The sequence below is a fragment of the Aptenodytes patagonicus genome, chromosome 20 (assembly GCF_965638725.1).
Source record: "Aptenodytes patagonicus chromosome 20, bAptPat1.pri.cur, whole genome shotgun sequence".
Taxonomy (NCBI): Eukaryota; Metazoa; Chordata; class Aves; order Sphenisciformes; family Spheniscidae; genus Aptenodytes; species Aptenodytes patagonicus.
This window is the reverse complement of record NC_134968.1, coordinates 678,362-693,646: the sequence shown is the minus strand read 5'-3', so window position 1 is coordinate 693,646 and position 15,285 is coordinate 678,362. Positions and strand designations below refer to the sequence as shown.

The 15,285-nt window shown below is 68.7% G+C and overlaps 2 protein-coding genes across 2 annotated transcripts; both read right to left on the bottom strand.

The window, feature by feature from the left end:
- Nucleotides 1-104: 104 nt before the first annotated feature.
- On the bottom strand, nucleotides 105-746 carry HCRT (hypocretin neuropeptide precursor; the record flags this gene model as incomplete). The annotated part of the gene is made up of 1 exon (XM_076356470.1): nucleotides 105-746. A coding segment is annotated over one exon (465 nt), but the record flags the coding sequence as incomplete, so codon positions are not given.
- Nucleotides 747-2,034: 1,288 nt separating this feature from the next.
- On the bottom strand, nucleotides 2,035-14,992 carry LOC143169412 (inactive phospholipase C-like protein 2). The gene is made up of 6 exons (XM_076356752.1): nucleotides 14,810-14,992; nucleotides 6,271-8,760; nucleotides 5,847-6,050; nucleotides 5,226-5,301; nucleotides 3,223-3,332; nucleotides 2,035-2,967 (listed from the first exon to the last, which is right to left on the bottom strand). Exons 1-6 carry the CDS (start codon nucleotides 14,990-14,992, stop codon nucleotides 2,782-2,784), a joined length of 3,249 nt encoding a protein of 1,082 aa, XP_076212867.1. The 3' UTR covers nucleotides 2,035-2,781.
- Between the last annotated feature and the right edge of the window lie 293 nt (nucleotides 14,993-15,285).

Below are 15,285 nucleotides of genomic sequence, written 5' to 3'. Positions count from 1 at the left end.
GAGTCCATGTCCAGGCACCACAGAGGAAGGTACCGACCTCGCCAGCTGCCCCAGAGCAGAGCTGTGCCCCCCTGGCCCCTCCCCAGAGAGAAGGCAGAGCCAAGTAACATCAGGCTACCATTTATTGTAAAAGGCCAGCGGTGCCTGCGGTGCCCTGAGCAGGCTCAGCCAGGGCCAGGAGGAGGTATGTAAAAGTGCTATTTACACCGAGCTCTGGGCGTGTGTCCCTGGGGTCCATCCCCCCAGGGATACCCTCTCTGCTCCCGCTGCCCCCACACCTCTCAGTAAAAGCTCTTTGCAGCTTCCTGGGCCTGGCTCTTGGTCAGGTCCTTTTCCGAGTGTCCCTGGCACTCCCTGGCGCTGGCAGGGCTGGCATCAGTGCCCCGCAGGGCTGGCATCGGCTGGGCATCCGTGCCTGCAGGGCAGCCCAATGCATTGTGGCAGGCGGTGCCAGGGTGCTCCCCGCGCTTGCCCATGGTGAGGATGCCAGCGGCATGGTTGCCAGAGCTGTGCAGCAGGCGGTAGAGCCGGCTCTGGAATGCCGGCGGGACACTCTTCCTCTTGCCCAGCGTGAGGATGCCAGCGGCGTGGTTGCCCATGCCGTGCAGGAGGTCATAGATGCGGCAGGAGCAGGTCTTCTGCCGGCAGCACTCGGGCAGACTCTGCCGGCCAGCGGCCAGGGAGCAGAGCAGGAGCAGGAGCAAGAGGCAGGAAGCTCGCTGGAGCTGCCGGAGCAATGGGCAGCATCAGTGCAGGGCAGCCGGCAGTGCCGGAGAGGGGAGCGCTGCACAGCCCCAGGGCTGCCCCCTGGTCCTGCCGTGCCCACCAGTGTCTCAGCTCCTGTCTGCCCTGGTCGCTGCAGCACTGTCTGCTTGTCCCTGCTGCCACAGGGGCCCAGCCCCACCCCCGGGGTGCACTTGGAGCATCACCCTTCGGCGCCCTGGGGTATGGCCAGCACCGCACCCCCAGGGGAGCTGGTAGTGCTGCTCCCCATGCCCTCCCCAGCCCCAGCGACCATGGCCCCCACCCACGCCCCGACCAGCAGCCAGACGCGCGTGCACTCACTGGCACGCCTGCCCTACTCCGGCACAAGGCAGCCACTGCAAACACCCTCCCCTCGCTGCTGAGTGCCATGGGATGAGCAGCGAGAGCACCCGCGCTCAATGCCGCAGGCACCACACACCCAGCTCGCTCCTGCGGAGCCCACGTGGGGCTGAGCCCCCCGATCAGCTGCTGGCCGTGGTCAGGGAGCCCTGGGGAGGAGCCGCGCGCTTGGGGCTTCCCAAGGAACCAGCCAGGCCCTCCCGCACCCCCAGACCCCCAACCCCACATCCCAGCCTCCCCCCCATCGCTGCCTTCCTGGCCCCACAGGCTGCAGTGCCCCAGCCCCACCTTGGCGTTGGGCACCTCCATCCTTCCTGGGGTCTTCAGGCAGCCGAGCGGCGCTGGGGCATGTCCTGCCGGGCAGCCGAGAGCACAGCGCCCTGTGCCACCCGCCGCAGCCGCCACTTTATAGGGCCTGGCACAATAGCGCTGCCAAAAATACCGTCGGGGCCAGGCAGGAGCGGCTGGTCTCTGGGAGACGCGGGCGTGCTGTGGCCGGTAGCTCGGAGACCGGCCAGGCCTTTCCCCTCATTTGCAGCTCCTCATTGTGTGGGTGCTGGTGGGCCAGGCGCGGTGGCTGGGGTGCGTGGCACTAATGAGGCCGTAATTGCCCGCAGGCCCCGCGGCCAGGCCGGCACAAAGGGGCTGAAGGTCAGCGCCGGGGAGGTGCTGGCCTGCTCCCGACAGCGGCAGCGTGCGGGTCCCCTCCTCGTGGCCCCATTAGGCTAATTACCTCCCTGAACAAAGGGGTGCCAGGCAGCTGCACGGCTCCTTGACGTGGGGAGCCGTCACCCTGTGCTCGGCTGGTGCCGGGGGAGGGATGATGCCACCAGGGTTCCTGTACCCAGTGCCATCCCCCATCCCCTTTGGTGACCCCATCACGCTTTAGCCCCGCGCCAGGCACATGGAGGGAGCAGCAGGGCAGCAGGGTGGGTCTTGCACTCTTTATAATGCTCCGCAGCCCCGGTCCGACCCCAGACCGCCCCTCGCCCATTGCTTGCGCCGGGACCCCCTCGCCCTGGGGGACGAGTCACGACGTTTCCCTGATGCCAGAAGCCACATCTGCTGCCCAGGCCGGTCTGCAGCGGCCCCCCACCCGTTGCACCCCAGAGCCTCCCAGCCCCTCTGCACAGTGGGGACCCCAGGGACGCCAGGGAGGGGAAGGGACCCGCTGTCCCACGGAGAGGGGATGGAGACCAGCCAGGACCCTTCCCGCCAGGGAGGCTTTCCCCGGGGCTGGCAAAGGCAAAACCCGTGGTCCTGGATGGTGGCAGGAGCCCAGACCCGGGGCTGCTTTTACAAGAGGAGTCTGGCACAGCAGGCTGGGGGTACATGCACACAGGCACCAGGGTGCCAGCATCCCTGCCGGCCCTGCAGCAGGGCGCTTGCTCCAGAAGCGGATGGGGGGGATGGATGAGGCCCCGGGAGCTCGGGGGTGGGGGGAGGAGGGGGCGGGGCAAGCAGGAGCGGGGACACCCCTCCCCAACCTCCCCGCTGGGCCCCGCCACAGCCCCTTGGCACGGCAGTGTGCAGGCACCCAGCCCTGCATGCGTCCCTCCACGCGCACTGAGCCTGTGGGCAGGCAGCTGCCCATTCGTGGGCAGGCTGGGGCTCCCTGGTCCTGGCCCCTGTGGCCGGGGGGATGCTCAGTCCGTGCCCCCGAGCCCCAGGCCAGGGTCAGCAGGACGCCGTGTCGCCACCTCCTTCCATCTCGGGAATGGGCTCCAGCGGGGCACGCAGCCGGGAGGGCTCCGGCGAGGCCGAGCCATTCCTGCCGATGCCACAGGACTGTCCCGCGTTGTGGATCTGCCATAGGTTGTCCAGCGCCTCTGCCTTGGCATGCTTGAGGAGGTCAGCCTGGCCCTGCGCGGGGAGAGGGCGTCAGGGGCTGGCCCCGGGGCTGTGCCATTCGGGCTGCCTGGACCCCCTGCACAGAGCATGGGCTGCCCACTGGCCACCGCCCACGAGGGGGGCTCGCTGGGTGCGGGCACTGCCTGGACCCCCTGAATGGGCCTGTGCCATCCCCAGCGCTCATGGAGCATCCCCCTGGGTGCAGGTCGGCGGGGTGGGGGTAGCAGGGTGGTGCTGGGAGGAGGCCGTGCAGCCCTCGCCCCTCACCTTCAGGACCGTGATGTTCCAGGCAAAGCTCTCCAGCGCCTTCTGCAGCTTGCGACCCCGCAGCCCCTCCTTGGCCTCGATGCGGTGCAGCTCCTTGTGGAAGTCCATGCCTGCGCAGACCGGAGCATCGCTCAGTGGGTGCGGGGCTGTGTGCACGGGGACGGCCCACGCCTGCCATGGACGGGGACCGAGCCGGAGGGATGCCCTTCTCCCGGCACGTGGGTGCAGGCTGGGGGGGCTCCCCACTGCCCAGCAGCTGCAAGCCCCCTCTGTGCTGGGAACAATGGGCTGATGGAGCCCCCACCACGCCGGCACCATGCTCGGCCCCAGCCCTTGGCGGTTTTGGGCCCCAGAGGCTGTGGGGTCTGGAAGGGCACCGACTACCCCAGGCAGAGGCATGGCTCTTGCACACCGCAGCCCACCCGGGGGGCTCAGAGCATGGCCGCCGGCCCCCCCCCCGCCGGAGCGTGGGCCCCCGCGCTGTGCACCGCGTGACGTCCTCGTGAGCGGGTGCTATATTTACCCTTCCTGACGCAGCACCGGCTCCAGGCCCACACGAGGGCTCCCACGCAAGCCTGCTCGCCCACGCACTGTCAATCAGCACACCCCCAGCCCTGCACCCCCGCCCACAGCCGGCACCTCCCCGGACCCCGCAACACCCACCAGCCGGGCACAGGCCGGGCTGGCACCGCAGGGGCTTGTCCGCGGTGCAGCTGGGGCGAAAGCAGGGACAGGCAGCACCCCAGGCATGGGGGTGGGGGTTGCAGCCCCCAAACCACTGCCTGCCATCACCTCGAGGGGCTGGGCAGAGGCAGCAGCAGCAGACGCACACCCCAGAGCCCCTGCGTCCCACAACACTCCCCTCCAGCACAGCAGCGGGACTCCTGCAGCCAGAGTGGCACAGGAGGACACAGCCCAACCATGCCCCGCACCCCAGCCTGCACCCCCCCCCCGGCTGCCGCTCCCCCTGGCGCTGGCAGCGGCGGTGGAGCCGAAAGCCAAGAGCTCGGGGAGATTTCCGGGCTGCCGCACAAGCAGGGAACAAACAGGGCTGCTGGCAGCAAGGTTGGTACCGGCTGGGGGTGGCAGAGCGGGGCCCCCTCCTTCCTCCCCAGCTCCTGGCAGCTCTCCCAGCCCTGCGGTGAGCCCACATGAGCCCCCAGGCTGGCAGCCTCCCGTGCACCTGGGGGTGGCCAGGGCTATCCCTGCAGGGCCCCAGCACACAGAGGGGCCGTGCAGCCATCGGTGCCTGGAGCGGGGCCGGGGGTCCCAGGCAGCCGCTGGGGTGGGGGCAGGATGGGGAGGGAGGACCGGGAGGACAGGCAGCACCTGCCTGTGTGGGTTCAGCCATGTGTCTTGGAAGTCGTAACATTCAGTTGCCACTTCTACCATCAGCCCCAGTCTGTTATTTCTGGTGCTAATTATATTCTGGCGTTTGGCAGCTAATGACTCTTCCCCGCTTCCTCATCAGCCTCCTCCACTCCCCTCCCTCTCTCCCCTCCCTCCCGCACAGCCCCTGCAGCCCACCCACCTCAACACCCTGCCCTGGCGCAGGTGGCCGTGCGCCCCAGCACCCCGTCGGCACCCAGCACCAGGCAGCCTCCCGCGCCCACCCTGTGCTGCCCGGGACATGGGAAAACCGCAAAGCCGGGCTCAGGGCCACCCCAGCCGGAAATTGCTCTCCCACCGCTGGCCGGCCCCGGCTGCTCTGCCGCTGAACTCCGGCCCCGGCACGCACCCACCCGGGGTGCAGCCATGCACCCCTCCTCCTCCGCTGCGCATCGCAGGCATGCAAGCTCATGGCCAAAAATGCCGGCACGCTTGGCTGTGCCTGTGCCCAGGTCCAGACCCTGGTGCCAGACACCCTGAACCGAGCCCTGCGGGGACACATGCCCCCAGCCCAGTGCAGAGGTACGGCACCCCTGCACCCGGCGCCCCAGGGATATGCCCGGGTTTGCAGCACAGAGCAGCGTCGGGGCTGGGCCTGCCCTCCCAGGACCCACCTGCCTGCTGTGCCTGGATGAGCTTGCCGTACACTGCATCGGCGGACTCGATCAGCGTCCGGCTGGTCTGGATCATCTGGGGAGAGGGGCGGTGTGAGGAGCTGGGCAGCCCCCGGCCCCACGCACCCCCCGGCAGAGTGGATGGGGAGAAGGGGCTCAGGCAGGGGCTGCCCCTTGCCCCAGTGCGGTGGCTGGGGTCTGGCCCTCCTCGCCCGACCACGTGCAGCCAGGTGCGGTGTGACCAGCGCCTGGCCGGCGGCCAGGTCCCCCTCCAACACAAAGGAAGGAAGCGGCTCCGGCTGCGGCTATTAATGGGATTTCTCCCGCCAGGCGGGACCGCAGGACGCCCCGCCAGCTGGCCCTGGCACAGGGTGCAGGCAGCGCAGGCAGGGGGACAGGCGCTGCAGGGTCCCAGGGCTCGTACCGAGCTGGGTGAGCCTGCACCTCAACAAGACTCCTCCCTGGGCAGCCCCCCACGCAGTCCCTCACCAGCCTCCCCCTGCACCAGGATGGGTGCAGTGAGTTCGGGGTCCCCCGTCCTGGGAAGGGCGGTGGTCCTGGTGCTGCTGGCCCCACAGAACATCCCCGTGAGGAGCCAAGCCCTGGCAGGACGGTGCTTACCGTCTCGTAGGCGGTGAGGACCTTGCGCAGCAGGTCCGGGATGGGGCCCTGGGCCTCCATGGGAGGGTACTGCTCTGCCAGGTTGAGGGTGACACTGGGCGCGCTGTCACTGTGTAGCAGCCACGCAGCCACCGTCAGGATGCACTGCTTCATGTTGGCGGCGGGTGTCAGCCCACACAGCTCCTTGAAGGAGACCAGCGCGTTCTGCGGGCAGAGACTGGCATCAGGGGCTCAGCCAGGGAGTGCCCCCAGGAGCTCCCCTGCCGGGAACATCCTCGTTTCCCCCGGCTTTCTGCTCCAGACGAGGCTCCTCACCCACATCCCCCAGGAAGAGGGGGGATGCCCAGGCTCCCCACCGCTCACGGTCCGGCCCCATCCTCCCCCACAGAAACCAGGTCCCCCAGTGCCTCCGCAGCGTCCGTACCTGCACATTCTCCCGCAGGTCAGTGGCCTCCCGCAGCGGCTGGGTGGCCGTCCGGAAGACCTCATCGATGGCCTTGATGCCGGTGGCCTTGGTGGAGGTGTACTCCCGCACCCGGCGGCCCCGGCGCCCCGCCAGCCCCCGGCGGTGCCCCTTGCCCCCGCCACGGCGGTCAGTGATGGCCACGTGAACAAAGAGGGTGGCGTGGGGCAGGGGCTCCCCAGCCAGAGACTGGAGGGGGACATGGCGGTAGCCAGGCTGCAGGCACTCAAAGGGGATGGTATACTGTGCGATGAACTCGTCCCCAATGTAGTCGTCGTCCAGCACGACAAAGCGCAGGACAGCGAGCTCCGGCAGGTTGATCTGGAACTCCAGGCTCTCGTCAAAGACGGGGTTGTCCCCGCTCTGCAGGGCCGTCTTGGTGCGGTGCTCAGCGCAGTCGGCTGGGATGCCATGGATCTCGGCGCAGACGTAGGGCTCCACCACCTCCCCCTTGGCCCCTGAGCCCTTGGGCTTGGGCAGGTTCTGCCCACTGATGACCTTGAGGTGCAGGAGCTGGGCGGGCACCCCAGGCAAGGAGTCCTTGGCATTGGCACTGAAGTAGGAAACCTCCTCCCGCATGATGGCGGGGCGGAGGACGTAGCCGCAGGCCCCGTTCTGCCGGAACCAGCCTGTGTTCAGGTCCATCATGAGCCCCGGTGTCTGGTAGTTCATGGCCACCATCTGGCAGCCGCACTTCCAGAAGTCCTGGGGGTTCATGTTGCTGGCATCGATGCGCATGGGGCTGGGGTAGACGCGGGAGAGGAACCGCTTGTTGTAGCTCACCAGCTCGGCCGGGCACTCGTTGGCGAAGCGTCCCGCCTCCACCTCGCTGAAGGAGCACATCTCCCAGTAGCGCTGCCCACGCCGCGAGCTCTCAAAGTCCTGGAAGGGGACAGCCTGGCAGAGGCTCACCAGCTCCGAGAGCTCCCGGCTGAGGCGCACCCGCCGTGGGCCACCTCCCTCCGGTGCCTCTCGGTCTTCCTGACCCAGCCGCCGCGCCAGCTCCCAGCCTTCCTCCTCATCCGACACCTCCCCCTCACTGTCCTCGCAGCTGGGCGGCAGCTTCTTGCCCTTGATGAGGATGCGGCCCTTGAGCTGCTCCGGGGAGGGCAGGTAGGATGCAGCAGGGTTGGGGGGCTCCAGGTACAGCTTCTCCCCCAGCGTCTTGCGCAGGCACTGGGCGGCGAGGCGCTGCTGGGGGGCCGAGCAGCGCACCACCAGGCAGAGGATGAGGGGGTAGGCAGAGGCGGTGAAGGCGTGCTGGTCGATCATTCCCACCACGGTGCGGAAGGGCACGCAGGAGGCGGCTGAGGGGCTGGTGTAGACCACAGGCTCACCCTCAGGGCCGTCCCACAGCACCAGCTCGATGCTGCGGCAGCCCAGGCCCAGGGCGCTGATGTAACCGCTGATGTCCGAGCGGCCCCAAAAGTTGTCCTCCAGCAGGCAGGCGCTGTGGGCAGAGCTGATGTAGTAGTGGGACAGGGGCTGCGCCATGTCCTGGCACACCTTGCGGTGCTGCGGGTCAAAGATGGAGCAGTCAGCAGAGAGCAGGTAGCGCGTGAAGCCATCGATGGCCAGGTAGCCCTTCTCCCGGCCCTCCTTGGAGGGCTCGTACTTGCCAACGATCTCCAAGCACTTCTCCTCCGTCACCCCCTCCATGCCCTGCTCCACCTCCAGGAACATCAGCAGGTCCTTCAGACCCAGGTACTCCTTGTTGCTGGAGAACTGCACCAGCAGGAAAAAGATCTCGGGGCGGGTGCAGAGCTCGCAGTACGCCTCCACGAAGAGGTCGCAGGCCACCTCCGCAGCAGGACGCTCGCTGGCCTTCTGCAGCTCCTTGAACTTCAGCTCGATGGTGGAGGTCTTCATGCCTGGGTTGAGCGCTTTGATCAGCTGCACAGCCCGGGACACGGGGATGCGGCCAGACTTCTCCAGGTCGGCGAGGTCGAAGACGGAGGAGATCCAGGAGGTCCGGAGGCTGGGGTGGCCGGTCCCGGGCGCCTCGGGAGTGTGCTTCCCATAGGACACCAGGTACCGGAGCCCCATCACCCAGGCACTCACCACATCGGCCGAGCTGGCCACCAGATCCAGGGACTCGTAGTTGTCTCCGTAGATAATGGAGAAGGCGCACTCGTCCGGGAACTGGTCGGAGAGGCCATTGCTGCGCAGGACGGGTGTCTTCTTGCCCACACGCACCTCTTTGACTGACTTGATCTCGATCTTGGCCTTCTCCGAGTCCTTCTTGGAGGGCTCCCAGTGCACGGAGCGCATGTCGGCGTCCAGCACGAAGAAGCGGCTGTACATGCGGGAGTTGGAGCGCACCTTCTTCAGCTCACAGCCCTCCAGCATGAAGGAGATGCAGGCAGCTGTGCTGTTGATCTTGCGGTCATTGGGCATGGTGCTGAAGGACACGGTCTTCTTCTTCTGCGGCGGCCGCTGACGGGAGCCATCCTGCCAGGGTGGGAGAAGGGGCAGAGCCGTCAGGGACTGGGCAGGCAGCGTGTGCCCCACCAGCTCCCGGCACCCTCCTGCCCGCATGGTCTCCCCACCCCAGCCCCGATGCATAGTGCAGCACCCCAGGGTGCCCCAGCACCATGCAAAGCCCAGTCCGCCCCGGTCCAACCCTCTCCCCAGAGGCTGGGAGTCAGCTCCAGCCCTGGCGTCCCCCACGGCTCGCTGCCTGACTTATTTTAACTCTGCTTTCCTTCCTTCCTTCCTGCTCCCAGCCCTGAGCCGGATCCTTCCCCACTGCTCACTCACCCTTGGAGGCACGGCCATGCACAGGCAGCCAGACACGGTCCCCATCTCCCCGGCCTGGGGACACCAGAGGAAAACAGGCGCCCGGCAGGACCAGCCTGTGCCCGCAGCAGCCCCATCCCTGCAGAGGGGGCACACGCCATGGCCCCTCATGCCTTCCCCTGCACCCTGGGCATGGACCCCAGGCACCATGGCAGTGGGGTGCGAGGATGCCTGGGGCACCCCGAGGTGATGCAAGCAGAGCTGCTCCTGGGGACCCCCAGCCAGACCCCCCCACTCTGTCTGCCAGGGAGCGGTGCAGGACAGCCACCTGCAAGTGCCACGCGCTGGGGATGAGCACGGCCCACGGCCCCGTCCCGCAGAGCCTGTGGCTGCTGTTGCCTGTACGGGGTCACAGGGGCTACGGGCGGTCTGCTGCCTGCACCCCATGCCTGCACTCTGCCCGTACCCCTGCGCCAGCCCTGCCCCTCAGCGGGGAAGGGGGTCCCTGCTGCCAAGGGGCTGGAGGGGGCAGGGGATGAGGGGGAACAGCAGGGCCAGGAGCATATTATGGGATGGATTTCATTAAGTAGTGCAGCAGGAGATTTAATCCACTTCTTCAAGATTATGGTGAGTCACCTCTAATCTGGTGGTATCTCTGGCAGAGGCAGGTGCTGCCCAGGTTGGGGGCGAGGGGGTGTCCCCCCCCAGCACCCCGAGAGCATCCACACCTCCCACGTGGGGCTGCCGCAGAGCGGGCCGGCAGCCTGGGCAAGCACGTCCCCGTGCCTGACCCCAAAGGGTCTGGATCTGCCTCCATGGGGCCAGGCAGCCCTGGCCCAGGGCAATCAGGATGGGTCACACAGGTGGCCAGCCAACTGCCCCCCAGGGGTGCCCGGGACACAATGTCCTGGGGAAGGGGGGGCCAGCCCCAGCCCTTGGCCCCACGCTAGAGCCAGCTGGATCCTGCCAGCCCAGAGGGAGACGCCTTCCCAGGCAGGGGGCAGTCGGTGGGCAGCAGCACCGTTCCTCTGCAGCCTTGCTGCCTGCTGGCGAAGGCTGACCCCACTCAGCCTCACACGGGGGCTAGTTCCCCCAGCTCAGATGCAGGAGCTGTTTGCATCCTCTCACTGCCAGATTGCTCCAGGGAGCCGGCCGAGTGCCAGGACCCTGCCTCCGTGCCAGCCGGCTCCCGGGGCGGGTGTCCCCTGCTCAGACAATTCCCGGGCCCCCAAGCTGGCAGCAGCTGCCCCCTCCCTGGACAGTGGGGTGGTGATGCACAACATCTCCTGGAACCCCACCATCCACATGGGACAATCGCCTCCAGGGCTGAGCCGGGGGCCTGGCTGCCAGGGGCCACCGTGCTGGGGTGCAGAACCCCAGCCAGCCCTGGTCAGCGGGGGGCTCAGTGGCAGGTCACGCCATTGGCCAGCCACGCAGGGAAGGACTCACCACCGAGACGCTTCCTGCAAGCAGCAATTTGAGTGCCCCACTGATGGGCAGCCCCAGCCCTGCCCCCCCCCCGGGGTGATGGCTGGCACCAGGGAGCGGCCCCCTCCTGCCCTGGGCAGGACCCCCGCACCTCTGCGGACCTGCTCCCCGCCCCGGCACACCCCACCCCGGGCGGCTCCGCACTGGGCCCCACAGCTGAAAACAGGAAATCCATCCGGAAAGGAAACACAGGCAGGGGGCCTGTGTGCACCCAGCGCCCGGGGACCTGCCTCCAGCTGTGCCCACCGCAGGCAGCCAGACCCACCCCTCCGGCACCAGCCCCGCCGGGCCCCGTGCCACCCCCGGCTCAGGGCGAAAACCTGAACACCCTCCCTGCAGCCCCCCATCACCCGGGGCTTGGGAAGGGGAGGGGGTGCCTGCTGCAGCACTTTGGGGTGCAGATGCGTGGTGCAGACCCGAGTGTGCCCTGCGGCAGACGGGCTCTGCTCTCACCATCCGCACGGGCGAACCTCGGCAGGTGCTGCTGCCGCCCCGATCCAGGAGCTCCCAGAGTTTGCAGCCAGCGAGCCAGTGGCAGCAGCCGTGTGGGGCCTCCTGCCTGCAGCCGCCCGCTGGCTTCTCACCCTGGTCTGGGGACCAGTGGAGAAAAGCCACGGCTCCCTGGCAGCCCACTGCACAGGTGGTTTCCAGGCAGGCTTCCACCCTGGGGATGCCCTGCTAAGTGGTCCACGAGGCGTGGGCAGGAGCAGTGCGGGCAGGAGCAGCGCAGGCAGCCGGAGCCACAGAGCTCCATCAGGTGACAAGCAGGTCAGCAGCGGAGGCAGGAGGATGTGGCACCCACGGCTGTGGGAGCACAGAGCATCCCTGGCCACAGGGCAGGGCTCCGGCAGGAGCAGGGCATCCCGCACACTGTGCCGCCAAGCTGGCAGCAAGCAGGCAGGGCTCTTGCCAGCGCTGCCACACACATTGCACCCACATAGCCTGGCTCTGCAGAGGGAAGACACATCGACCGTGATGCCAATGCCGACCATGATGTCAATGGTGAGCATGGGCATCCAACTGGGCACAGAGGGCACATCCAAACCCAGCTGCCTGCACCCTGCCCGGCTCTGCAGCATGTGCTAAGCACCTCTTCAGCCAATTACCTCCCGCGATTAGTGCCCTGGCAAGTGCGGTAGCCCTAATCTCAGCTGCCACATGACTGCCATCATTACCCAACCAAGCAACCTGCTCCCAACCACGGTGATGGGGAAGGGCCCATCAGCCGCCCCTCCCTTTCCGTTATCCCCCGAGGCCCAGCTGGGGGGTCCCCGCCGCCCAGCAGCTCGTGACAGCAGGAGACAGAGGAACTGAAAGCCTCTGGGGCTGAGGCATCTCAGCTCGACTGCAGCTCTGCTGCCCAGCCAGGGGAGCAGGACTGCTGCTGCCCCAGCAGCAGGACCCCTCTCTCGGCCATGGGGTGCGCAGTGCGGCCACGTTTCACCCAAGGGATGGGACTGTTCCGCAGCCTGGCTGTGACGTGACTCATCCACAGCCAGTTTCCCCAGGTCGTGGTTCTTCCCACTGCCCCCATCCCGGGCTGGGCAGTGTGAGCAGGGATGGGGGCAGTGGGCAGCAGCCGGCAGCACCTGAGCAGAGGCAGTGGGAGGCCAGGCACAGCCAGGGCTTTTCTACCATCGTTTGTTCCCTGCCAAGAAGATAGCGAGTGACACATCCACTCCCCACGGCATCAGCTGCCACTACCCAGCAAGGGGCTGTGGAGCTGGAGCCCCATGCAGAGGCACTGCACAGCTCCTGGGGCTGGCACGGGATGGGGAGGGGGCCCACGCAGAGGGGACAGGACAGCGGGACGCTGGGGAAGGGTCACCTCCTGCAGCAGGGAGGAACAGATCCAGTACCCCCCCAGTCCCTCTCCAGCATCCTCCCAGCCCACTGGACCTCCAGATCCCTTCACTTCCAGCCTGAGAAGAAAGCATGGAGCAGGTCCTCTAGCCAGGGCATGGGGATGCCACCCTTCCCATTGCTGCACGGAGCCAGCTCTGCTGCCGCTCTGCTGCTCCCCCTGCCCCAGCACAGCCGCCAGTTCTCACTTTCAGATTCACTCCTCCAGCCTTTTCTGGAAATCACAAAAAATAACAGAGACGGCAGCTCTTCCCACATGTGCCTCCACTTCGTCAGCAGCCAGCCCCTGCCCGGCCCGCTGCCCGCGGCTCGTTTGTGCCCTCGCTCCAAGCTGTAGCCGGGCTCCTGGTGCCGGACTCCCTCCCTGCCCCGCAGCCCCCACACTGGCACCGTGGCTGAGCTGTGGGCGCAGCCCCTGACCCCCACCCATCACCATGCAGGGCAGCAGCAAAGCTGCCACAGACCCCACAGCACGGGATCGGCCTTGGCCTCCCCCAGGGATTCTGGGTTGGGCAGCTGCTCCCCAGGTCTTGCTGGGGCTGGCTGGGGACCCAACCTGCCGGAGGTCCCCACGGACCCTTCCTGCCACCACCACCCTCTCCCCAGCCACTCTGCAGAGCCAGTCCAAGCTGCACCCCCAGCCGGGAAGAGCCCAGGCACAGAGGGGTCTCAGCCGGTGGCAGCAGAGGGGCTGGCAGAGGACGCGCTCTGTCCCCCATCCCTGCTCAGGAACAGGAGAGTTGCGCTGGGGAAGCAGCAGGACCGCTGCCTCCAAACAGGCAAGGGCAGGAGGAGCACGGCGTGGGCAGCCAGTGCCTGTGCAGTCCCACAGGCAGCTGTTTGCCCACCATCCTCTGCCCGCCAGCCTCAGCCCAAGGAGGGGCTCAGCACGGTCGGGGTCCTGAGGCACAGACAGGCTCAGCCTGGGAAACTCATGGCTGTGGGACTCGGGACCTGCAGCCCTCCAGCACCAGGGCAGGATCAGGCCCCAGATGGACTCAGAGATGCATGACGGACAAGCACAGGCTGGGGACGCTGGCCAGGTCTGACCTGCTCCAGCGCCAGCGCCCTCCCCCACCAGCGCTGGCACTGGGCCACCCGACCTTCATGTGAGGCCAAATCCTGTGGTGATGCATGGCAGTGACGGGGGATGCACCCAGCCCGGGGACAACCAAGGGGTCCACCTCCAGCCCATGGGCCCACAGCTGGTTCCTGAGCAGAGGGCGGTGGGGAGGTGTGCTGTCCGGCCCTGGGAGGAGCAGGAGACCCCAGCAAGGTCCCAAGGAAACCTGGCACAAGTGGCACACCCGCCTCTGGCTGCATGGGAGTGCCGGGAGGTCTCCTCGCTGTCACCGTGCAGGGCACAGCCCAGCCGCTCCTGCAACAGTTTGCAGCAGGAGCCCGGGTGGGCGCGGGCAGGGGCGCAGAGTCCCTCCAGCCACTCTGAGGAGGGGCCGACGCCTCTGCCCAAGGAACCGGATCCTGGGGACAGAAGACCGGGGCTGGGCCGGCACCACGGGAACAGCCCCCACACAGGGTATTAATAGCACCGGAGCAATCCCAGCTTAAAATAGGCTGCCAGGAGTGGGGAGGCGGGTCCCGGGCGGATGCGACCTATTGTGTCAGCGAGCATCGCCGGCGTAAGCGCAATTAGGGGGGCTCATTTAGGAAAGCACGCATGTGACCCACTACCCACCCACGTGGAAGACCCCCAGAGACCCTCCCTGACCCACGGCCCTGCCGGTGCCCCCTCCCGGCCACGTCACGGCCCTGGGGAAGTGTCGGGAGCAGGTCGGGAGCTGGCCAGGCCGGGTCCAAGGCTCAGTGCCTTTGCAGGAGGGAGCACAGGAAAGCAGAAGGTGCTCAGGAGCCAGGAGCAGGCGTCTCCTCACTGGCACCCATGGGTGCCCAGAGCAGGACAGGACGATGCTGTGGCGTGGCTCCCATGGCAGGAGCAGCGCGGCCGTGCAGGGGACCCGCGGGAACGGTGGCGGCTGGACAGGGCAATCCACGGCCACGCAAAGAGGACAGGCCTGGCCCGGCAGCGCACGAAGCCCGAGCCAGGCTTTGCCCTTGGGGACCCACGGGGCCGGGCGGGCGACCCCTGGGCACCGATCCGGGGCTGCAGCTGCTCCGCGGCTCCACAAACCCGCCCCACGGGCGCAGGCAGCATCCGGCCGGGCACGGCAGGAGCCCAGGGGGGCGGCGGGCACGGCGGGCATCGCGGGCTGGCAGGGCCGGTGCCCGCCGGCTCCGCGGCCGGGGGACGCTCAGCTCCCGCGGGGGGCACGGCTCGGCCCCCCGAGCCCTGCGCAGGTGCCAGGCGGCGCCGGTCCCGGGGGGCGCCGGAGCCCGCCCCAGGGCGGGAAGGGGAGGGCGGGAGGGGCCGGGGCCGGTGCGGGGCTCTCACCTTCATGATGCTGGTCCGGGGCGCGGCGGGCGCGGGGCTCCGCTCCGCCGAGTCCTCGCGGCTGCTGCTGCCCGAACCCGAGCCGGGGCTGCCGCCGCCGCCGCCGCCGCGGGGCCCGTTGGGCAGCGGCGCGGCGGGGCGGGGCGAACCCGGCGGCGGGGCGCCCCGGGGCCCCTCCGCCATCCCCCGCGGCCTCAGGGCAGCGGCCGCCGCGGGGCCCCGGGCGCCCCCGGAGCCTGCGCCCGCCGCCGCCGCCGCTGCGGGCTCAGTGGCGGAGCGGGCGGGAGGCGGCGCGGCCGGGAGGAGGGGACGGGCCGGGCCGGGGGCGGGGACGGCGCGGCCCCCCCGCCCCGGGCTGCAGCGGCGGGGAGCGGGGACGGGCACCGGGCACCGGCACCTCCCGCCGCCGGGGCCCCCCCGGCCTCCGCCCAGCGCCGCAGCGCCCGGGCCCGGCGGCCGCCCCATCCCGGCGGGAC

Coding starts and splice junctions, on each gene's coding strand:
- LOC143169412 (XM_076356752.1), bottom strand. CDS start 14,992: ATGGCGGAGGGGCCCCGGGGCGCCCCGCCGCCGGGTTCGCCCCGCCCC. Junction 8,761..14,809: donor CCCGGACCAGCATCATGAAG/GTGAGAGCCCCG, acceptor CCACCCTGGCAG/GATGGCTCCCGTCAGCGGCC. Junction 3,333..5,225: donor CATCCAGGCACAGCAGGCAG/GTGGGTCCTGGG, acceptor CGGTCTGCGCAG/GCATGGACTTCCACAAGGAG.